This window comes from Schistocerca gregaria, chromosome X (genome assembly GCF_023897955.1).
Source record: "Schistocerca gregaria isolate iqSchGreg1 chromosome X, iqSchGreg1.2, whole genome shotgun sequence".
NCBI lineage: Eukaryota > Metazoa > Arthropoda > Insecta > Orthoptera > Acrididae > Schistocerca > Schistocerca gregaria.
The window spans coordinates 143,967,538-143,993,624 of NC_064931.1; the positions used below are offsets into that span (position 1 = coordinate 143,967,538).

Genomic DNA, 26,087 nt, shown 5'->3' on the forward strand with positions numbered 1-26,087 from the left:
CAGCTCACATGTTATGTGACATGCATAAGGTTTACCAAGTACCAGATAATCCTTTACTGACTTAGGGAGGGATTTAGTATCGACTAGTGGCTTGAGCATGCACTTGATTTTGTGTTCATGTAAAATTCTATGAATTTTTCCTGATATATTGCTGGCACTATCACTATGGGCTGATATTCCTCAGGTGTCGATTGAAGGGTTATCATGCTAAAGAGCCTAAGTAACAAAATAAGTTTTATCCAAATAATGTGAACATACATATGCTCTAACTTCACATTAAGGCTTGCCCATTGCAAGTTATCATTTGGCATGATACAAAATAACAAATAACCACTGACTTTTCTAGATAAATTTTCACTGAAATGCTAAATGGGCTAAGTCCACCAAACAAGTTTTGTAATATTTCTACCTTCAGTAATCATTTTACTGTTCATTCTTGACACAATTCACTGTAAAACTGTCTGTGTGCCTCAGTTATGTATTCCCTCAAGTACCTTGACGTCACCACCGACCGTCGCCTCTCCTGGACCCCCCATCTCCGGGCAATCCAAGCCAAGGCACGCTCCTGACTCCCATCTCCTCAAGCTCCTTTCTGGCCGTACGTGGGGTCCAGACCCCTCCACCATACTCCACACCTATAAATCCCTCATCCGCACTATGCTTTGTTACGCCCTCCAGGCCTGTATCTCCGCCCCCCTACCTTTTCAAATCCCTCAAAATCCTTGAACGCCATGCTCTTCGCCTCGCGTATCGCATCCGACTCCCCTCCCCCATGCGGATCCTGTATGATCTCATTCCTTCCCCCACTTCCTCCTTTTCCTTAAGAGGATACGGATCCTGTAGACCTCCCGCAAACTCGATCCTCCTCACCTGCTTATCTCGCCCATCCTCTCCAACCCCCACCCGCTGCTGCACCTGTATTCCCACATCCCACCCAGTCTCCATCTCTCCACCCTCCTTACCCTCTCCCAAGGTGGCTTTCGCCAGCTCCCCCTCCCTGATGATGTCCTCCTCCCCTCCATATACCCCTCCTACCAACTTTGATCCTCCTTCCCTCTTCCTGTGTCTGTTCCTTTGGGCACCCTCCCTCCCTCCTCCCTCCTCCCTTTCTCCCCACTCCTCCGCCAGGCTTCCCCTCCCCTGTCCCTCTACTCCTCCTCCCATCTCCTCAGCCATTGGCGTCTTTGTTCTCCCCTCTCCACCCTCTCCACCACCGCAGCCCTTCTTCCCCTCTTAGAAGGTCCCCGGACTTGCACATGCTACGTGGACTTTTGCATGCCGGAGATCGTCGCCATCAGTGTCTCGTGTGTGCCGTCGTGTTTAGTGTTCAGTGTTCACTGTCACACTCCATCGTTCACCTGTGCCATCACCGTCTTCAGTGTTTGTGCGTCGTGTCAACAGTTTCAAGTGTGGATTATCGTCGAGTGTGAACGGCTCCGTGTTTGTCTTTCTGTGTCAACTGTTTTCTTGCCCGCCGTTCTGTAACCTATGTGTAATCTCTCTGTATTTCCTCATTGTGTATCCTCTGGCTGAAGAGCAGCATAGAACGCTGCTGCCAGCGTGCCTGTTGTACAGGTTTTAAAATAACAATAAAGAAAAAAAAGAGATGAATCCAGGTTCTGTTTACAGCACCGTGATGGTCGCATCCATGTTTGGCGACATCGCGGTGAACGCACATTTGAAGCGTGTATTCGTCATCGGCCTACTATCGTATCACCCGGCATGATGGTATGGGGTGCCATTGGTTACACGTCTCGGTTACCTCTTGTTCGCATTGACGGCACTTTAAACAGTGGACGTTACATTTCAGATGTGTTACGACCCGTGGCTCTACCCTTCATTCAATCCCTGCGAAACCCTACATTTCAGCAGGATATTGCACGACCGCATGTTGCAGGTCCTGTACGGGCCTTTCTGGATACAGAAAATGTTCGATTGCTGCGCTGGCCAGCACATTCTCCAGATCTCTCACCAACTGAAAACGTCTGGTCAATGGTGGCTGAGCAACTGGCTAGTCACAATACGTCAGTCACTACTCTTGATGAGCTGTGGTAACGATTTGAAGTTGCGTGGGTAGCTGTACCTGTACACGCCATCCAAGCTCTGTTTGACTTAATGCCCAGGCGTCTCAAGGCAGTTATTACGGTCAGAGGTTGTTGTTCAGGGTATTGATTTCTCAGGATCTATGCACCCAAATTGCGTGAAAATGTAATCACATGTCAGTTCTAGAATAATATATTTGTCCAATGAATACCCGTTTGTAATCCGCATTTCTTCTTGGTGTAACAATTTTAAGGGCCAGTAGTGTATTTTTGGAATGCTGAAGATGTAATACAATTTTTATCCGGTAGAAACTGTTGAAATATCAACAGTCGCAAACAATTTCACAGTTTTTCTCAGTAAGGTTGTCATATAATTGTGACTTATTCAGTTTTTTAATCGAAATAAGCTCTTTCACACACATACTTTGATCGAAATATTGTAATACCTTTGCAACTAATTGCAGTTACATGGAATGTCTACCTGAACAAAACAAGGCAGAAGGCCAGGGCGATTTCAACGTAAAACTATTTGTCCTTAAAAACGGGGAATACACTGCAGTCCAATCAGTTATATCTGCACATGCCCAAGGGCGCTTTCAACTGAAACGGCAAACGGTCTCAAAAACAGCTGGAAATCATATGTTCGGTTGGCGGTGTCTTCAAAACCCTCAGGAAATTATCCTTGTAATTCTGTCAAGCCCACGGTGAATTCTTCTAACCTTGCGTTTCCTTTAACGCCAGCCGATTTAGTGAGCTGGACTGTGTTTGTCAGACTGTGTGCCTTCTACAACGCGATTTTATTTTTAAATGTATCCCCATAAACTCAGTTTCTCGCCTTGCAGTTCCTTACTATGGGCAGTGTGCAGTCAAGTCCACTTAAAATGCGAGGTCTCCTATCCATTCCGGATGTTCTAATTTTCGTTCCTGCACTCCTTTTTCCTTTAGAAATCCAGCAACAGTGAGTTTCAAATCGAAAAATCGTTGCAGGCATGCCTCTTGACTTAACCAACGTAGTTTGAAGTAATATACACTGAAGCACCAAAGAAATTGGTATAGGCATGCATATACAGAGATATGTAAACAGGCAGAATATGGCGTTGTGGTCGGTCACGCCTATATAAGACAAGTGTCTGGCGCAGTTGTTAGATCGGTGACTGCTGCTACAATGGCAGGTTGTCAAGATTTAAGTGAGTTTCAACGTGGTGTTATAGTAGGCGCACGAGCGACGCGTCACAGCATCTCCGAGGTAGCGATGAAGTGGGGATTTTCGGGTACGACCATTTCATGAGTGTACCGTGAATATCAGGAATCCGATAAAACATCAAATCATCGATATCGCTGCAGCCGGAAAAAAAACCCTGCAAGAACGGGACCAACGAAGACTGAAGAGAATCGTTCATCGTGACATAATAGCAACCCTTCTGCTAACTGCTCCAGATTTCAGTGCTGATCCAACAAGTGTCAGCGTGCGAACTATTCAACAGAACATCATCGATATGGGTTTACGGAGCCGAAGACCTACTCGTGCACCCTTGATGACTGCATGACACAAAGCTTTACGTCTCGCCTCGGCCCGTCAGAAAACGATATTGGACTATTGATGGCTCGAAACATGTTGTTGGGTCGGATGAATCGCATTTCAAATTGTATCGAGCGGATGGACGTGTACGGGTATGGTGACAACCTCATGAATTTATGGACCCTGCATGTCAGCAGGGGACTGTTCAAGCTGATAGAGGCACTGTACTGGTGTAGGACGTGTGCAATCGGAGTCATGTGGGACTCCTGATACATCTAGATACGACTCTGACAAGTGACACGTATGTAAGCATCCTGTCTGATCACCTGCATCGCTGGCCGAAGTGGCAGAGTGGTTCTAGGCGCTGCCATCTGGAACCGCGAGACCGCTGCGGTCGCAGGTTCGAATCCTGCCACGGGCATGGATGTGTGTGATGCCCCTAGGTTAGTTAGATTTAAGTAGTTCTAAGTTCTAGGGGACTGATGACCACAGAAGTTAAGTTCCAGAGTGCTCAGAGCCATTTGAACCATTTGAACCATCACCTGCATCCATTCATGTCCATTGTGCATTCCGACGGACTTGGGCAATTCCAGCAGGACAATGCGACACGCTGCACGTCGAAAATTGCTACAGAGTGGCTATAGCAACATTCTTTTGCGTTTAAACATTTCCTCTAGCCATGAAGCTTCGTTAGACATGTACATTATTGAGCATATCTGGGATGCCTTGCAACGTGCTGTTCAGAAGAGATTTGCACCTCCTCATACTCTACGGATTTACGGACAGCCCTGCCCAATTAATGGTGTCAATTCCCTCCAGCACTACTTCAAACGTAATTCGAGTCCACGGCACGTCGTGTTGTGGCATTTCTGTGTGCCCGAGGGCCCTGCACGATATTAGGGATGTATACCAGTTTCTTTGGCTCTTAAGTGTATAAAGTATCCATACTTTTCGTGGCACCAGATTCCCACAAATTTAGCACAAAGTGCTTCTTGATGTGCAGAACAATGAATCCCATCTCTCGATCGTTGCAATTGTTTGTTCTTTCATTGTCAAATAAATCTTTAAATTCTTTCTTCATGGTATTGTAATGTCATTTCATAGCAAATCTGCAGTAACCGTCGCTCATGTGGATGCATAATATACACTCAGCAGCATTGAAAATAGCACAGCCAGTGAGAAGAAAGCTACAAATGCGAAACTTTGTAAATAAATACAGTGAGACCTGATATGAAAATTATCAATGTTTGGTGCCAATGTGAGTGCTCACAGTTCCTGCAGTGTTGCTGCAAAAGAGCAGAGGGTCCTATTAAAGGGCACATAGCGGACGAGTCACAAGCGTGACGATCACATCGAAATTCGAAGAGGACGTTAGAAGGTGCAGAATGCCAGGTAGACGTGTTAGACGACATTTCTCACAGTTAAGCCTAATCATCAGCTGGTCGACACGCGACGTGGTTCGCCAGATCGATCGTTCTGAGTGTTTTGTCGGGCTATGTTGGGAGCAATAGACAGTGAAAGCCGCGTGCAATGTACCGGGTCTGGATCAACCAAGGATAGGACGAGAAGAGAGGATCGAAGGATCATGCGGCAAGGGGTCAGGGTCCTACAGTGACTGTCTCCACATTACAAGCAGATCTACTGGTGCCAGTTGTTCCACAAACCATTTCCAGATGGCTTGCAGATGCGAATTTGCAATCCAGGTGCCCTTATCGTGTACTGCCATTATCACTCCGTCTACGGTTGTGCCAAGTCAGAACATCGAGAACGTCCACAGGTTGGCTAAATGTGATTTTTCGTGGTGAATCCTAATTCATTTGGGCGACGGAGGATAACCACATACAGGTATACAGACAACCTGTTGAATGGTTTAGTTTCTCCGCCACTGTCACACGCCACCCCGTCTCCACAGCCAGTGTGATGATCTATAAAGCAGGGGCCTGCACGATATTAGGGATGTATACCAGTTTCTTTGGCTCTTAAGTGTATAAAGTATCCATACTTTTCGTGGAACCAGATTCCTGCAAATTTATCACAAAGTGCTTCTTGATGTGCAGAACAATGAATCCCATCCCAGGACTGCCTGAGAGGATTCGCAACTCATTTCAGAGACGAGTTCGATGTTGCATTCAGATGCATGGACAACTTTTCGAACACCTCCTTTACCCTTTAAACATGCCATGTGTCCCTAGACACTGATGAACTGCAACAGAAAATTTGTTGCATCTCGACAACTTACTTTTGGCCTGTAGTTCCCATGTGTGAATTACTGACCATCACCCTGTATAGTGTTTCTTCCCCTTGGAGAATAACATCAAAACTATGTGTTTGGAGTGCTATCTGGCATTTTGAACGTTAGCTTTCTTGTTCTGCACATTGTCGTCGTCTTCTTCTGGCTTGCTTTCGTCTACCTCCAGGCTGAAAACATGAATGGATGTACGAAAATTCTGCCTTTTAAATTTAAGTATGTCATGAATTTTAACAGGAAATTGAATGATATTGATTTTATAAAGCTGGCAAACATTAGATTTTTGATTTCTACTCACATGCTTTGCGTGTTTCTTGTAATTTCTTTCACAAGTCAGAAGCGCCCGTGCAAAGCATAATTCACCACACTCATATCATTTCACGACATTAATACATGCCTTTTTAGCAGCAATATCATTGGGATCGAAAACATGCGAATATACAAGGTGGAGTAAATGGCTGAAAAAAAGACTCAGTATGACGCTGAAGGTAAAAGTTCTGAACAACTTTACAACTGAGTCACCCTGTTATACGCACAATTTTCCCTTCAGATGTTGCTAATACATCACCACCTACTTTTGGGGGTATGTGACCTTGCAGTGAAGAACCACATTAACACTTACTGGCAGGATACACGTGTTGTTAACTATTCTGGGATGCTCCCTTTCCAAAATGGGTAGTAATGCATTTAGGAAAATGGCAGGGTCGTGATAGCCTCCATTAGTTATGTACGAGTCCATGCAAGATACGGTTCCCAAAATCCCCTGCAACCATCGAGTAGTTGAAAGCAAGTGTTAAGCTAACCTGGTGTTGAAAGCAGGTGTTCGACTAACCTGGTGCTCATTAACAGCATGGGCTAGGGTGCTGCAAGGTCGAAGATGAGGTGGGCAGGATGGCCTGGGTGAGGTGATGGCCAATGCTGAGATGAGCAATATGGTCCAGGGTGCAGTGAATGCATCATCAGTGGGCCCAGGCGTGGAGAGAGCAGCTCTGGTGTGCACAGTGAATGCATCATTGATGGCTCAAAGTATGATATTGTTGAAAGCAAGATCCAAACTAACAAAATTCACTCAACAAAGAAAACGAAATTACGTTGGTAAGTATGTAGTGTGTAACAAGAATCATACACGTATGCCAATAAAAATGATGATTTATATTATGAAAATCGTCAGCATCCTTATTGCTGAAATACATGCATCTCATTACATCATCTATTGCTATGTCATCTCTTAGCATTGCATACAGCACCACTTGGTCATGAGTCTCATTTATTGGGCCAGGTCAGGGTCATGTCATTGTCTAGGGACTGAGCTGTGGTGTTTGCCAAGCCTGCCTCTGGATGGTTCCAACACTCCTCTAATAAGTTCTTGGCAACAGGAAGTGAGGGATCCCAAAGACATGCCAAACCTTTTGAGACAAACTGAAACATGCAATAGTAGGCCCACAACCGATTATATTGAGGTAGGGAACCAATGATCGGAAATGCACATTTGTAGCTCAAAGTAATTGTTAAAAGTGAGTATTACCAGTCTCAGTACATGCAATTCAATGGCACATGATATTCTGCTGCACTCTCTCAAAGATCCCTGCTGTACTAGGAGGCAGGAGGCTTGGACCTTATCCCACAGGTCTTCATCCATTACTGTGGGTATTTAATGTAACATTATCTTGACAAAACCGTAAAGGAAAAGTCCAGTGGCGAAAGGTGTGGCAATCCTGCTGGGTGTGGGACAGGATACAGTGATTAAGGTACACGTTGTTCATGTCCTCATGAACATTAACATCGAAGTGAGGCCAGTACACCATTATATTGCACCCACATCCTTTTGTGGTGAATGAGGGTACAGTCTCCAAGAACTGTGGCAGCACATTTCACAGGAATACCAGATAATGTGGACCAGTCAAGTCAGTAGGCAGGAGATAACGTCCTATTAGGTGATCTTTGATCATGGAAAATGCCTGCCCATATGTTTACAGAAAATCTTTGCCGGTGGCCACTGACGTGGATGGCATGAAGACTGTCCTCTCTCCAGACATGATTGCTGTGGCTGTTGAAAACACCATCATGGCTCAATGAGGCCCCAGCTTTGAACAACACAAACTGAACAAAGTTCGGCACTGCAATGGGTAATCTATTGACAGATGTTAATACGGGGCTCAAAGTCGTTGATCCCGGAGCTTCCACACGTTCTTTATGATTGGGTGTATTTGCTTCTTCCACCACTGCTCTCCACACTATACCCTTTGAAGTATATGTTTCATGGGAAAGTTGATGGTACTTCGTGCTGGATGGTCAGCCACATGATCCAACACCGTCTTCTCAAAGACTATTGTTTGAACATGTCTCTGGCAGAAACCCTGGCTGGCTCTAATCTCTCATAGGTTTGTATCCACTGAGGTAAAGTTCTTCCAGTTAGATGAAACCTGTTGGGAAAGTGTTCTCTGTATGTTCACGTGGATTTATGGGTACTACATCTTGCCACACAATACATGAAATGAATGTCTGCCAACACACATGCCGAATAATGTTCCATCTTTGACTAGACACCATGCACTGTACACAGTAACCCACCTCACCATGTCTGATGTAATGGACAATGGACATCAGGGATAGTGGTGTGTGTGTGGCACAGGTTAATATGCCTGTGTGATGCATACAGTCGTGGCATGACACACCCACTGTAAGTTAATTTTTGTACACTATGTCAGTTTTTTGGTCAGGGGTGTATGCTGTTCCAACATACAACAGACACCTGTGATCTTTGTGAAAGTGTGACAGAACTACATGAGCTGTTGCAATACATGTGTTCAGAGTGGTGGTCATCACTTTGAACAGTTACCATGAGCTACATTGTTGTTATGCGATGCACACTACATATGCCCATAATACAAAAATAATGCTTTCTGACAATTGATTCCCTATCTTAATACAATCGGTTGTGAACCTGCTATCACCTATTTCAACTTGACCCGAAAGGTTTGAGACACCGTGCATAGAAGAGACATGTAAAATTATATCTCCTATCCTTGATGAACGCCAAATGCAACATGTGCAGTCGAAAATTCGGATGTCTTGAAACCTGTCAATTGTAGAGGAAGAGCTGAGTAGGAAAAAGTTCTTATTTTTAAAAGCAACTTATATATTGGTAACCCAACTTACAGTTTATATAGCCCAGTCAACAAAGAGTAAATAATGTCGTCTGGGAGGGAAATCCGTGTAATGACAAATTTGTGTACAGCAGCAGCGGGGAGCGTCATGAACAACGTCCTAAAAATCCTGACTGATGGAGTGTAAGTGTGGCGGTTGGGGAATGTGGATAGGTCAATATTTTAGGTTTTTGTTGAAAATCTCATAAACCGTAGTCTCTAGCGATAATATTTCTCGGTACCAAATTACAGTACATCAAATTTCCTAGAAGAAATATACTTATTCATTTTTTTTTTAAGAATAATAGTTGCCACATTACAGGGGAAGGAAAAATCGCAGATTATTAAAAATGGTGTTTCGATGGTATAAAACTGATGTTTATTGATAAATGAAATGGGTTAAAGGACAAGTATTAAATGAATGTACTGTGTCGAAGTGTAGCAGAGCAGTATTAAGGGGAGTTCTGGGGTTTAACAAGGTGGATGAAAGGTAGGGCACCGGATTATGGTCATCCACTTTTCTGTTCCTTCCATCACAGGTCTGCAAAATGGAGAGCGATCAGGCATTTCCCCATATGGACACATTCTATGTAGATCTCTGCACACTCTTCTACACTGCTAGAGGGGAAACTGGTGCCTAGTCATACTGTATCGCAGCTGTAGCTTTCTTCGGGGAACGGCGACCTTCTCCATCACAAGCACTGCTCGATTTTCCAGTTACGGACAGACTCTATCTCCCCAGCAATTCCTGTCCAATTCTCTTATGCAAGTAGACAACGTACCTCCACTGAGCTCATGGTTATACAGGGTGGTCCTTTGAGAGGAATGTCGTTACACGTATTGCCGAATGCATCGAGGTTGACGGACATCATTTTGAGCATTTATTGCATTACTGTGGTATTTACAGGTAATCTCACTGTAACACCATGCGTTCTCAGAAATGATATGTTTGCAAAGATACGTGTATCACATTGGAACAACCGAAATAAAATGTTCAAACGTACCTACGTTCTACATTTTAATTTAAAAAAAACTACCTGTTACCAACTGTTCGTCTAAAATTGTGAGCCATATGTTTGTGACTATTTCAGTGCCATCTATCACAAAGCGAAAAAAGTGGTCCAACTAAAACATTCATATATCTTTACGTACTAAACGAATATGTAATAAAAAATAGGGGTTCCTATTTAAAAAACATAGTTGATATCCGTTTGATCTATGGCAGCGCCATCTAGCGGGCCAACCATAGCGCCATCTGGTTTCCCCCTTCAAGCTAGACGAGTTTCGTTCTTTGTAGTTTTTTCATTTGATGCTTATTTCGTGAGATATTTGGTCCGGTCACTATCAATGGACCATCCTGTATAGTGGAGTTATTTTAAGTTTACTAAGTCAATACTTATTTGCAGTTGTGAGCTTTTATGTAAAATAAATTCCTATAAACGATGACCGAGAAGTGCTTAATTTGTGTGATGTTGTCAATGGACTATGTAGTATTGATCGGAGACGGACTGGAGTGGTAAATGACGATGGGTGGCCTTGGAGGGGAACATGTGATGAATATAAAATTACATCCTCTCCTTGAATGTACCACATACAACTGTTTCAGAGGCGTGATCATGGTGTCATGATGAACTGTGACCTTTAATTTGGTGCCTGAATCGGCATTGTTATAATACTTATTTGTTTCAGTTGCAGCTTGTATCTTGGTAATTATTGTTTGTTATAACTGCTACATGCACACTGATACCAATTTCAATGAGGGCATCCCGAAGGAGGTCAAGGGCTATTTGTTGCCATTAGATCTAATATGTTTCCATTGTAAGTGACCTTCTGTACAGTACGAATACTGCATTTATTGCGCTTCTTGAATCCTGACCAGGAGCAAACGCAAAAAACGGATTTCTCACGAATGAATAGGAAGTCTTGGCAAGAATCCTCCACTTCCATCACTTCAGAAAAGGAAGAACGGTCAAAGAAGTGGAGAGATGCAGATGATCCTGAATCAAAACAGATGAAGTCATTTTCATCTGCCGAAAATTTCATGGACAGTATTTGGTAAAATTGTTTCTATTTAATATGCAAATGATAAAACAATAATTGACGAATAATTTGCTACTACCCTAGACCAAGTGTATGGGAAGATTCGTGAGAAGAGTCCGAGATTGCAAAAGAAATAAGTACCGTACGAAAGACGTGAAAGTTGAACGTCCAGTCCAGACGAAGCACAAGACCTAATTGGCGAAAGAAATGGACCATGTCCTAAAACACTGCGGTATTGGCATTAAATGATTCAAGGAAACAGTGCAATGCCCTAGTGTGAATGGCTGGATATGGATTTTAATGTTGCTCCTCCGCTATGAATGCAGTGCTTGACCACTGCGCCACCTGTGTTGGACAAATCATGTTCCACCTAGACAATAAATTTGCCTACATACGTGCTTCAGTAACAGGAAAACGGAGTAATCTGAAGTACGAATTATTCACTACATTTGCTGCCCTCTGTCTTGCACTTGTTCCAACATCTAAAATAAAACGGCTCCGGAACACGTTTCAAATATTAATATATTTTTTAATTAGAAATAATTATTTACTGATAAGCCAAAAGTTCTGCATTTTTCTCTAGTATAGAAAATTGACTCTGTCAGTCTTTCTATGAGACACCTGTACGAGATAATTTAGAGCATTACCTTGGAGCCGACTGTTAATCTACGAGAATCATTATAGGCAGCCGTTCTGTAGTGGATTCAGTTCATATTAGACAAAATTTTCTGAGTAGAGGAAGTTTCACACAAGGACTGGTTTTAATCGAGCTGTATTAGCGAGAACGACTAACTAGAATCAGTCGATAGTTTCCATGGGCTTTTTTTTAGTGTATAGTGTTATTTCTCACAGAGCTAATTTTCCAGTAGGACGAGATAGGACATCTAAATCTGTTAATAAAGTCAAAAAATTAGTTATGTTTTAAATTTATAACTTTTTATGTGTTTGTGACTGAACAACTACATGTACACTGCCGCATCCATCAACTGGAGTAAAAAGGAGATATCGACAAAGTTCGATTCTGAAACGGAACAGTTTACTGATGCTCATCAACCATTAAGGAAGCTTCAATGGACATCTTAGTGTCGCAGTGTGTTGAGCGCCTCTTGAGAAAGGACGATAAATCAATGCAACAAGTAAACTAATCTGGTGAAAGGTACTAGTAAAATTGTGGTTAAATTGGCAGGTGTATTTTCTGCTTTTCATTGGTCTGCTCTGCAAATTTGTGACTAAGTTACTGTAGTGACTAGTTACTGTAGACTCTTAATAAAATTCCTGTAGGATTATTTTAAATTCACTTACAGTAGTTGTAACTGCATTGTGGGAATTATGATGTTAATATTTTCTTTTTTTCCCGCAGAAGCAGCCGGTGACAGCATTGGCACCGTTGCGTTTGCCATTTCTGAACGCACTACACCACCGCGACATTACGTGCAGTGTCGCTGCTCTTTAAATTTGAGGCTCATTGCGGGACTCTAAAGCAAGTTTCCTAACTTAATCTCATTTGCATGCAACTTTACGTACAGCGTATGTAACACTTTCCCTAGGAGTTCTTCGTATTTGTTGCCATTGCTGTTGTGAAGTGTGCTGATACAATACTAGTATTAAAGTACGCCTTATTATAGAAATAGGTGTATGTAGGTTGCAAATAGATGATGTTTTTTTCAGAATTTCTGCAGATTCGTGTTTGACAAGATCAGTTCTTGGGTACACTTCGTCGCGCAGTATTTCCCACAATGGGTGTGGCCACATGTGTTCCCTGACCTATTCTTTATAATAGCCTCGTCTAGCAGTAGAATTACATTTCTCTAAAATATTGGTTCGTTATAGTTTGCTGGTAAAGGGCTTTAAACATAATTGTCATAGCTGCAGAATACAACCACAGCGTTAACAGGACGCGCCGCCATTTGAAATATGGTGAACGAACGCACGCTTCGGCAATCACGATTACCTCTATTTCTTTCTTTGCCGCCATTCTCTCCGTGCACAACTATGACGTTTTCGGAAACAGGAGCTGCACTTTTAAGGAAACGTACCAGGAAAATATTCCACTCTTAGTTTCGACGAGGTACTTAAAACTGAGTCCCTGGAAGTAGATAATCAGTTATTGCTTACCACGTATTACTGGTAGTCCTTATGGTGTCCAACGACTTGTTCTTCAGATACATCTACAAGGGAGATTCATTTCAGTGGTGTTAATTTCGTTCATATTCCAGCATCAAAAATCACTTTACTTATCATTTATGGCGACGCCCCTTTGTTGCAGAACACATTTTGCCGCTACAGAAATATATTTCAGATCAATATGTTCACATTCTGGCAGTTATATACCAGCCTATGGCAATATCATAAATATTGCTATTTATTTGCATCACTGAAACTGGGTATTTCAGTTTCATCCCCTCATATGTAACACAATCCAATAACATTACATGTAACATGACATTGTTATTACAAGAACTGATGCTGTATGCATTATTTGCAGGCTGATATTAGCCTTACAATAGGAACTGAAGTGAAAGGCAGTGTGGCCTTGAGTTCTGGCTGGGATATAAGTGGGATTTTAACCAATAAGTCCTACGTACCAGTTCTTGACTGTTATGCTTGTTGCTGACTACAACAGCAAAAGTCTATAATGTTTTGTGTGGGCTACAATTGGAGGTACTAACCATAAACAGCAGGACACTGCAATAAATCTCATTTGCATCATTGTGATATACAAATTTTTGCACAACATTCTGTCACACATTTTTTCTTCAACAAATACACAGTATAAAAATAATAGTTGTTGCATCTGCTTGTAGCAATGACCAGGTAAATATATATCTCTCTCTCTCTCTCTTCCTCACATACACACACACACACACACACACACACACACACACACACACACACACACACACACACACACACACACACACATTAAATGATAAGCCACCCAGGGCAAGAACTTAGTTGATAGAGTAACATGTTTGGCAGTAAGGGGGCAGGTTCCAAGCAGGTCGACACATTTCAAGCTATTTTCAACATGTATTTATTCAGTATCTTTGAAACTGACATGCAGCATGCTTTGGTGTCCGTTCTACAAAGAGGGAAGGAGGAACAGGACAGCGTGCCCTTACACCTTTGTCAGTATTTGGAAAAGTAAATTACCATTATCTTTGCTGTTTACCAGGGTTTCTCGGACTGTCTTCCAAGAAGCATTGATGTTCTTCGGGAAGTAAAAAAATGTTCCATGAAAAAATGTTAATAGCTTTGGATGTTTTTTGACATATTAATGATAATAATTATTTTTATACAATTTTATTATGATTTATATGCTATTAGTTGTGATGTAAAATTGAAGTAATCAGTAAGTAAAAAAGTTTTTCTCATTTTTTATCATTTTAGCTTCAAAATAAAAAAGCTGTTCCATCAGAGTATTCTCAAAATATTCCATCAGTGGAAAAGTTTTGGAACCGCTACTGTAGACTTTGCACCTCTTTGCATTTGATGGTGAAGCTGCTTTCATTAATAATAATGGAATTGGCTAGCTGCTTCATTCCAAACATTTAGCATCCTAGATACGCATATTTCCAAAAACTTTCCGTGTGTTACAAGTAATGCCTCATATTATCATTAAAAATGATCAAAATCACTACCAGTGAATCTAATGCTACTTAAAAATATTTCTATGAAATAGCAATAGCCATGTCAAGCATGGTCTCCTTTACTGCAGTGGTGAAGCCAAGTAAACCACTCCATTCTTAAAGAGAAGCAGAAGTCTTCTTAGAATACTTGAAACATGAAAACCAGATTGATGATGGAAAACATCTTCATCATCTGCCTGCTGCAATATTTTATTTTGCTACCTTAGTAAATTTAAGAAGGTACAAGCAAAATTTTAAAGCTCCATATTCTTCACTGCATACCAATCCCTATTTTCCATAGACATTTGTTGATGTGTTGCAAACTATTCTGGCATTTTATTCTTTACCGTTTCCTACACTGTGTGATTTTTTTCCCCCATGCAATATTGCTTTGCCAATACATGTGCACTGTCAAGAGAATCCATATAAAAACTGGAACAATAAGTACCCTGCTCTTACGGCAGAAATCATCAGTCAGTGGCAAAAGCTTCATTACTCATTTTCAGATAAAATAATAGATAATTTATTCAGCACTGATACTGGACTAATCATTGTTTTCATATTGTCCATTAGAATCCTAATGTTGAAAGTATTGTAAGGTTATAATTACCAGAAACATATCAATACTAGCTCAAAATTATCTGACATCTATTAATATCCCCTCTCCTAGTAGCCATTGTTTAAATCATAATGTTCATTATACACATTCTATAGTGCTGGTATACTGTGTCAACTTGACAATGCTCCAGTCTACAAAACACATTAAATACTGCGGTGATGAAAGTCACAGCATAGCGATATGCAAATTTACAGATGGCAATAGTTTCATGTACACAAGGTATAAAAGGCAGTTCATTGACAGGGCTGTCATTTGTTCTCGGTGATTCTTGTGTAAAGGTGTCTGATATGACTGTGGCCACATGGTGGGAATTAACAGACTCTCAATGCGGAATGGTAGTTGGAGCTAAATGCATGGGTCATTGCATTTTGAAAATTGTTAGGGAATTCAATATTCCGAGATCCACAGCGTCAATAGTGTGCCGAGAAAAGCAAATTTCAGGCATTACCTCTCAGCCTGGATAACACAGTAGCTAACAGCCTTCACCTACCAACTGAGAGTGGTGGTGATTGCGTTGAGTTGTCAGTGCCAACAGAAAAGATGTGTAAAACACCTGCAGAAATCAATGTGGGACATACGACAAATGTATCCATTAGGACAGTATGGCAAAATTTGGCATAAATAGGCTATGGCAGCAGTTGACTGATGTAAGTGCCCCTGCTAAAAGTGCAACATAACCTATTGTGCCTCTCCTGGGCTCATGACCATATGGCCTGGAGAATTGTGGCCTGATCAGATGAGTGCCCATTTCAGTTGGTAAGAGCTGTTGGTAGGGTCTGAGTGTGTTGCAGACCTCATGAAGCCATGGACTCAAGTTGTCAACAAGGGACTGTGCAAATCGGTGGTAGCTCCATAAAGGTGTGGGCTCTGTTTACATGGAATGGACTGGTTCCTCTTGTCCAGCGAAACTGATTATTGACTAGAAATGGTTGTGTTCGTGTACTTGAAGACCATTTGCATACATGGACTTCATTTTCCTAAACAACAATGTCACTCACCAGTTTGCGATTGGTTCGAAGAACATTCTCGACAAATCAAATAAATGATTTAGCTACTCAGATCCTGCAACATGAACCCTATTGAACGCTTATGGGCCACAATTGAAAGGTTAGTTCATGCACAAAATCTGGCACCAGCAACTCTTTCACAGTTATGGACAACTATAGAGGCTGCATGGCTGAATATTCCTGCAGGAGTCTTCCAACAACTTTTTGAGTCCATGCCATATCAAGCTGCTGCACTAAATTTGGCAAAAGAAGGCCCGATACAGTATTAGGAGGTATCCCATGACTTTTCTTATCTCAGGGTATAGTGTTTAGAAGACAAGCAGATTTGCAGGACTGACCATTGCAAAGACCTAATCTTGACCCTTTGAGACATATTGTACGAAGTAAGTTGCCACAATGGCATAATCTTGCCCTGCCTGCTTTTACTTACAGGGCTGGTAGGTACATAACGAGCATTGATGGATGGGTCAAGTCTTTTTAGAATGTAGCATATTTTTTAATTTTTGTTTTCTAAGTTGGCTTGGTGTCTCTTAACATTTTTGCTTCAAGCTGTTGTCTTACACTAAAAACTTATTATTGTTCAGTCATATAATTTTCTTGGCATAAAGGAGTACTGTTTTTGGAAGAAACTGACATTCCGTTTAAGGAGATCATTCTGCCTATGACCAATACCGTCTGGAGATTGTCCTTATGGGCTGAAATTGGTAAGGATGTACCATGAAATGGGATAGTGTCAAAAATAAACAGAAGTTCATAAAAATTTACTGTTTGTTTGCAATCCACAGTCCAACTTAAAACTTGTGTAAATTGCCTTTCATCATATTTTTCAGGACTTAAGACTATCCTGTGAATGTCACATCCCTGTGCATCTTCTTTATGTTAATGTATAGTGTTGATGTCCCTTCTAAAGTCAGGCAGTATTGGTCCCTTCTTGTAGGGTATGAATATGAACACCACTGAGAAAATTTCAGTTTGTTTGGAGATAGTTACTGAGTATTTTGGTACAATGGACACATGGTCTCTCATGGTTCATTACAGAGTAGTAAAATAATTTAGTTATTTGATTTGTTACCTTAGGTACATTTGCCTCTTTGAAAATATATCCACAGCAATGAAAAAGTATGTAATATACAATCACCAAAGTGTACAACACAAAACACAGAGTAATGTAGAAAGCTCGAGACACAAAAGCAATATGTTGTGGTTCCCATTACTGTGGGAGTAGGTTAATCTAGCACCATTGTGCCACTCCTTTAGTTATTTAATGTGTTACTGAATGCTAGATATGAATGACTGTTTATGACTTTCAATAACTGAAGAACTTTTTCTGATTATGTGTGATAGATTTATGTAAATGTGATGCTTTATATTATGATATTTTAATATACTGTATTTAATATAAATAAAATGACACAATTCAACATTGATTTATTTATTTTTTAACTGTTTCATTAAATCTTCTGTAGACAATAAATATTTTATGGGTGTTGCCCAAATGTACATGTAAATTTATGGGAAACCACTTCATGGAAATGGAACATACAAATGTGTAAATAAAAAAAATAGACAAAAATATATTGGGTTATACAATACGTAGTAACACAGAATAATGCAAGATTGTACAATACATAGTAACACCGGATAATACAAAATCATAAAATACATAGTAAAACAACTTTATATACATGTATATTTGTGGTATTGCAGTGGCATAGTATGTTTTCCATAGGGCTTTGGTTTTGTCCTTCCTAGACAGCAAATCCTTATATACATTAAATTAATTAAGAAAAGATTTTTCATGACATGACAGCTGTCCATCACATGTGCTAATATAATAAAATGTTTAGGAGAAAAAGACAATATTTTCAGTTTTCCCTGAATATAAACATTCAGAAAAGTGTTTACTGCCTAAATGGTAATTAACCAAGTAGAAGAATTGTTTGAGTAGAAACTTTTTTAATTCTGCTGTAAATTTGTTTTCATCTTCTAACTTGCTGATGTTGACTGGCAGTCTGTTGTAAAGTTTGGTACCAGTGCCATTGAGTGTTTATTTTATTTTATTTTTTTATTTGTGTAATATAGAGTGCTGTGCTATTTTGTATTAATGGAAGTCAGCATTTGTTTGAAAACCTGCAAGGTGGGCCCTGACATAGAAAGAAACATTCCACATGGGAAAAATATATTAAAAACAAAGATTCCATGACTTACCAAGCGGGAAAGCGCCGGTAGAGAGGCACAATATATATATATATTTTTGGGCTCTACTCTCATGCTATAAGCAGCTGTTGGAATTTCTTGTTTTTCTTGGTTTGTAAATTTAGAACTTAATGAAATAAGTGTTTATATGATTTGGCAAATATTGTTATTTAATATTGACATTTTCTGTGTTTTTGAGAATTATGTCTAGGTCTTCACATCTCTTTTGTGTTGAAGCCTTCACAATGCCCCGTGTAGCTTTTGATTTGTTTTCAGACTGTCTTATTAAGCTGTCACCACTTGTAAATTTTGTTTTAACAATTACTTAAAATTAACTATTACTTAAAATGTTCAATGTAATTATAGTGAAATCCATGAAAGAAATGACAATGTAATCCATGAAAATGTATGCAAGAAACTCTTCCAAAACGGCAGTAGAAGAAGCGAGAAGAACCAGAAGTACAGAATCAATCTGGTAGGGTGACACACCCATCGAGTGTTCAACGATCCAAACTCACATTCAAATTAATTCAGCAGAACTTTCAAAGTCTTAGCAATAAGCACAATGAGTTGTACACCACTGCAGCAAATGATAACCCTGATGTTTTAGTTATAAGCGAACACTGGTACACAGATGTGCTAATTAGTGTACGTAAGCCACTATCCATGATCTTTTGCTCTGCCTTCACTAGAAAAGAGAAACATGGTAGTGGGGTAGCAATCTTTGCAGCCAGCAGTAGTAATTATAGTGTAATAGATGTAAGTGCTTTCAGCATTGAGTATGTAATAGAACTAGCAGCAATTAATTATAAGTGAGGGAAAGAGAACTTAATTATTATAATCTTTGTACATCCATATTTAAATTGGATGAAAGTGGGAATCAGCTGGTATAATTTTTATTAAAAATAAAAGTCTTCCAGCTGTACATAAGATTTTATATTTATTTTGCTACTAGTTTTGACACTGCGTCAATGTCATCTTCAGGCCCGTACACTTTGATGAAATCAGTTGTGTGTGGCTCAGTACTAGAAGTCCATGGTGAGACCAACACATGCTCCACATGGATGTCGGGCAGCAACTAGTGCGAAGTTTAAACCAGTGGGTCAAAGATAGTCGTGGACTTCTAGTACTGAACCACACACAACTGATTTCATCAAAGTGTATGACCCTGAAGATGGCGTTGACGCAAAGTCGAAACTAGTAGCAAAATAAATATAAAATCTTAAGTACAGTTGGAGGAGTTTCATTTTTATTAAAAATTAATTTTTTTAGGCCTATACAGACCTCAATCTGGTAGCCTAGATATTTTCTTTGATATTCTTAATGACCTGCTTATTGACACTGACAGTAAACACTGCAATAAAAATGGCTGGGTTAACATAATACTAACTGGAGATATAAACATTTACTTGCTGTCCAATGACTCTGTATCTAAAAAACTAATGCTAATATTAGCTGAATTTAACTTAACATTTCTGATAAACGAGCCCACTAGGAACGTCAATAGTATAAAATCATGCATTAACAACATTATAACTAACATGTCTCACTTTACATGCAGTGCATCAGCTCTGAAGCTTTCCATTTCTGACCACCATGGAATACAGGTATCAATAGAAGCTGAAAATCATCATGTCAATAGAAAAGAGAAACAATATGTGAAAAAAAGAATTACCAATGGTGACAATGTTAAAGATCTCAACAGTCTGCTGAAAAGCTTACAATGGGGTTAAAGAAACAGCAGTACTGTCAGTGAATTTGCATCAGATTTTTATTAGTGCTTCAGTGTCCCATGCCCAGAAATGACCTTTACAGTAAATGACTGCAAAAAGATACAAAACAATAACTGGATAAATCATGAAGTGGTGAAGCGGTGGTCTTGCGGTTCTAGGCGCGCAGTCCGGAACCGTGTGACTGCTACGGTCGCAGGTTCGAATCTTGCCTCGGGCATGGATGTGTGTGATGTCCTTAAGTTAGTTAGGTTTAAGTAGTTCTAAGTTCTAGGGGACTGATGACCACAGCATAGTGCTCAGAGCCATTTGAACCATTTGATTTGAAAAACGGCAAGAGAGAAACTCTACTTTTCCAATATGCAGTGGTAAATAATAATAATAATAATAGAATAAAGGAAGAATATAAGAACTATCATGATTATTATAAAGATCTGCTGCTAGAAACTAAAAGTAAATATGTAGCCACAATGTTAAGAAACTGTACTAATACTGGTTTAGCTGTTTGGAAAGTAATAAATACCTTTAGGGATTTTACTATAAGCCATAAAGAGCATATCACGAAATGTCAATGTCAGATTGCAAATGTTTTTAATGAGTACATTTCTTCTGTTGGAAAATCTGTCAATGACCATTTTAAGAATATTCAGTATAGATATAAGGGCAATCCAATCAAACGAAGCATAAACTTGGCCCCAACCAAAGCAAGGAAATCAAAAACTTAGTAAGGTCATTAAAAAATACAAAATCAGCTGGCTATGATGGATTGTCTATCAGTACACTGAAAAGATGCATAGACAACATATCTGATGCCATGATGTAATTGCATCAGGTTGTTTCCCAGATAGTCTAAAGATAGCACAAATAACCCTGATTTACAAGATAGGTGATAAATCTAAAATTGAAAACTACCGCCCCATCTCAATCATACCTGCATTTTCTAAGGTAGTTGAGAAACTTATTTATACCAGACTAATGACATTCCTGAGTCAATACAATTTAATATTTGGAAATCAGAGTAGTTTTATGAAAAACAAGTCAACTTCAGTAGCCACACCACAATTAATAGACAAAATAATTACTGCCATAGAGAACAAGGAGTATGTAACTGGAGTGTTCCTTGATCTAGAAAAGGCTTCTGATTGTGTCAACATCACCATAAAACTTGACAATCTGTGGAACCTGAGTATTAGAGAGACTGGCCATGAGTTAATAAAATCATATATGAGCAATAGAAAACAATTTGTCTTGCTTAAAACAAACAGTGGGTCTTTCAAATCTAAAATTACTAATATCAAATATGGAGGCCCTCAAGGTTCTGTCTTGGGACCCCTTCTTTACTTGATTTATGTTAATTATATACAGTATCAAAACTTCCTGGCAGATTAAAACTGTGTGCCAGACTGAGACTCAAACTCAGGACCTTTGCCTTTCACAGGCAAGTGCTCTACCGACTGAGCTACCCAAGCACGACTCACGCCCCATCCTCACAGCTTGCAAGGTTTGCAGCAGAGCTTCTGTTAAGTTTGGAAGGTAGGGGACGAGGTACTGGCGGAATTAAAGCTGTGAGGATGGGGTGTGAGTCGTGCTTGGGTAGCTCAGTCGGTAGAGCACATGCCTGCGAAAGGCAAAGGTCCCAAGTTCGAGTCTTGGTCCAGCACACAGTTTTAATCTACCAGGAAGTTTCATATCAGTGCACACTCCGCTGTAGAGTGAAAATTTCATTCTAGATATACAGTATCGTTCTGATAATTGTACAAAAATATTGTATGCAGATGATACATCAATTGTGTGTAAACACGAAGACTATGACAGTCTGGAGGTGCTGTTCAACAGTGTAACTATGAAATAGTCAAGTATTTTAATGAACGCCATCTAAATGTAAGTAATTCAAAGACCGCAATGATGGAATTTAACACAAGGAAACAAATAGAATTTGGCATGAAATTATGCATAGGAAATTACATTGTAAAAAAGGAAAAATGGACAAAGTTCTTGGGAATTACAATCCAGGACAGCCTCAAATAGGACATGCATATTAATTCCTTGGACTGTAAGCTGTCGAAGAATGTATTTGCTATAAATTTGATTAGCAAATATTGTAAGGCTTTGGGTGTACTAAAACCTACTTATCATGCCCTATTCTCATCAAATTTAAACTATGACGTAGAAATATGGGGTGCAACAACTCAAGTAACCTAAGAACGTTATTAATACTACAGAAAAAAGTTACCAGAATTATTTGTGGTGGCAAACCTAGAGAATCGTGTCGGAATTGGTAGGGGTATACATATTGAAAGTTATATTGCTCGTGAAGACAATAAATCCAAATTTCAACTCTGAACTGCACCAGTAAGATACAAGGCAATAGTTTAGGTACCATTTAAATAGCCACAGAACAGCTTTATATGAAAAAAAATGCACTTCATACTGGGCTGAAGGTATGCAATGCCAGAAAGTCTCACAGCCCTTCCTACTAACAAATTAAAAGATCAGCTAAAAAGGATTCTAATTGAAAACTGTTTTTATTCCCTAGATGAGTACTATATCTACATATACTATCAAAGAGATAGCCACCTGTGAAATGACATCTCATATACCAGCTGTTGTGTAAACACTGTTTGGTCTTTTACATTGGCATGATTATCACCAAGTTATCAGTCAGGATGAATGGGCATATACAGAGGGTGTATACTGGCTACACACAATATCCTGCTGCTGAGAATGCTGTATAGCATGACAGCTGTAATCTTGGTGCCTGTTTCACCACATGCACCATCTTAATTCTTCCCCCAGACACCAGTTTCTCAGAACTCTTCAGGTGAGAACTAGTGCTAAAACATGTCCTTGGCTCTCGCCACCCATGTGGCCTTAATATATGTTAATTTCTTCTGTCTCAGCATTTCTTCACAGTAACTACTCCTTTCTCTACTCCATTTATTTTTCTACATCTTTCATTTTCTGACCTGTTAATTTTTCGCTAAACCCCTCTATTACATGAAATGAATTTAGCTTTTCACTCTTATTAACTCATGCACGTTGTTTTTGCAGTAATCTCTGTCTTGCTTATTACCTGTCTTCCACCTATAAGCTCTCATGTTTTCAAACCTCATCTGATGCAGTCCCTAACAATCAGTCTTTTCTTCTCATCCCGTCTTCTTAGTCTCCCCTGACCCACGGTTCTGGGTGACCTTTCCAAAACCTACCCCTTTTCAAAAACTTCTGAAGTCCTTTTTCTTTACCCCTCTTCCTTCCCCTTCAACCCTTCTCCAAAAGCTTGCATAAGTATAACCTTGTTTTATGTGTGCATCCTCCTGTCACCGCTTGGTGCTTAATATCTAAAAGATTTTCTACTGTATCAAAAAATAATACTAATGATAATAAAAATTCTATAAATGTAATACATTCACAATCGTTCTTGAATTCCTCCCAGACACGAGACAGATGATTAAAATGTAGAGTATGTCTGGGAATTTCTGGAGTCAAACATGCACCAGTACTTGTAAATGTTTTACCCATCAGAAATTGTGATGTATTCAGAATAAATAGGCACAGTTTATACCAGTAACTAAGATTACCACAGATAACATTTAACAAGAGGCCGCTTACATGTTTCGCATCATAACCTCATGACATCATGGATCTAAGCTGAGAACTGAACTCACACACTAGAATTGACCTAACGATAGTGGACTAGCAGTTTACTGCAGACATGTACAAGATTTGACACAAAAGAAATGATAGTGATTCTGCAAATATGACTACTTACTTAACATGTGTATGTGTTCACCTTCAAAGGAGGGCCAGTTTAAAACCATGCAATACTGCATTTGTTCTTCTCACTGCTCAGTAAATATCTACATGTTATTTTCTATGGGAAGGCACAGAAGCTCCATAGCATAAGATCACATCTATAGTAAACTGATAGTCCTGTGATACTGAACTAATTAACTTTTCATGAAACTTGTCACAGCATAAGAACAAGATCAATGTCAAAAACATTCATCTGTAATACACTATGAAAAATAGTTTGTTAGAATTGTGAGCAGTACTGTATTCCATGGTATTCAGACTGATTAGTAAAATTTTCAAAAGAAATGCACAAAAAGACATATATCTCTAATAATAAAAGTCATATGCAAAATATATGCATTTAAGGAATATTTGACAATATTTAGAGAGCATATAGAGACAGTACAGTTAAGAGTTGGCTGTGTTATACTTCATTAAGTGAAATGTGTAGTCACCAGATGTACAGAAATTCCTAGAGACGTACTATATTTTAATATTCTGTCTCATGTCTTTGAAGAATTCAAGAAAGATTTTTAATTTCTTTTCATTCGCAGAAATTTTATTATTATTATCATTATTGTTATTGATATTGCAGAAAAGCTTTTAGATATTATGGCCAATTATGATGGTTCTGTGTATGACCGACCCATGTCCAATGAGAAATAAAGCCATTTGGATATAGTTGTAATTGGCAAAGTAGCCCTCATTATTGAAGGTTAACGATGTTTGAGCCAATGCAGGTCTCAGGGAGTAGAGGAGAGGGAAGACCATTAGAAGCCATTTTACAGCATATGTTTGCTGATTGTTTCTTGCTTACCTGAAATGTATCGCGATAAAATGTAGAAGGGGAACTGTAAAATGGTGAAATTGTATCTAATTAGATAAAAGTGTTTGAAGCAGAAAGAAATGAGCATAATGTCTACTTTGTGATTAATGGATATAAGTTTCTGCGGCATATAAAGATAAATGAATTGGTTATCAAAGTATTATTTTTTCTGCTGAAGGCTATTCAGCGTTAAGCATATGCCTTGTCACTGAGCCATCCTCTTTGCACGAAACACAGTTCTGTTAATGCCTTAGACACAGATGACACAGTTACATGAGCAGCACAATATTACAATCTTAACTGGGAATTCTTTTATTGATTTCTGGTGGCATTCAAAAGGCAAAGCGATAGTGTCTCCAAAATTTGTGGTATGAAGTATGATTCTTATTCCTTATTTTGCTGTCAACATGGGATCTTCTACTAACGGCAGCATAAACATCCTGCTCAGTTATCTCACCACTAGGGAAGACTGATATTTCACCTTGTTGCTTGTACGGCATTGCTGTCTGATTATCACACTGAGTGTAAGGAGGACTACCACTTTGCCTTGCAGCACTGCCTTTGATGTTTTCCAAACATTGTTTGCAAATCATTAGTCCAAGTTATTCTAGATAAATGAAGTTGAACTGTATTTTCATTTTTTATTTTCTCCATTAAAATTAGTTACAGAAGGACGACTTTTATTCTATGTAGTCTAAACACTGTGAAAAATGATGTTAAGAGACACATTAATGCTTTTTAAAAATGTAAATACTCCAATTTTATGTTATTTTCTTATGTATGGTGCTTTTGCAGAATGTATCTATCATCAGGATCTACCTGTAATAAATTACAGTGACCAGTTAGAAATAATCACACAAAACATATTATGTGCATGTGAAAATATAAGGGGCATTCGAATGAAACCTAGTCACTACAGTAAATTAACGATGATGATTTCATTAACTCAAAAATGTAGTTATACACAGTACACATACTCAAAAACAGTCCCAAAAAGTGTTGGCACATTTATCCCATTCCATCCTTGAAGAAGTGAGTAGGCTGCTGTCAGATCCAGGCTTGGACCGAGTCATCCTTTGTGAACCAATGTCCGCGAATAGCTTGTTTTAGAGGTCCAAACACATGAAAGTCACATGGTGAAAGGTCAGGACTGTATGGTGGAAGTTCCAGCATTTCCCACCGAAACTACTACAATATCATCTTCACCAGATTGGCCATGTGTGGGCGGGCATTATTATGTAGGAGTATAACGTCATTGGACAACATACCTTATCGTTTCGACTTTATGGCTTG

General features: G+C 39.5%; 1 protein-coding gene across 1 annotated transcript; it reads left to right on the top strand.

Moving 5' to 3' along the window:
• Positions 1-19,506: 19,506 nt before the first annotated feature.
• LOC126297942 (uncharacterized) lies at positions 19,507-24,634 on the top strand. The gene is made up of 6 exons (XM_049989264.1): positions 19,507-19,572; positions 20,755-20,900; positions 21,025-21,491; positions 21,907-22,013; positions 24,355-24,428; positions 24,523-24,634. Exons 1-6 carry the CDS (start codon positions 19,507-19,509, stop codon positions 24,632-24,634), a joined length of 972 nt encoding a protein of 323 aa, XP_049845221.1.
• The last annotated feature ends 1,453 nt before the right edge of the window (positions 24,635-26,087 follow it).

Excerpts from the sequence above, each read along its gene's own strand:
- LOC126297942 (XM_049989264.1), top strand. The coding sequence starts at position 19,507 with ATGGATGTCGGGCAGCAACTAGTGCGAAGTTTAAACCAGTGGGTCAAA. Across the intron at positions 19,573-20,754 it reads AAGATAGTCGTGGACTTCTA|ATTGCAAATGTTTTTAATGA; the intron begins GTACTGAACCAC and ends TGTCAATGTCAG. Across the intron at positions 21,492-21,906 it reads CAAATATGGAGGCCCTCAAG|ATATACAGTATCGTTCTGAT; the intron begins GTTCTGTCTTGG and ends ATTTCATTCTAG.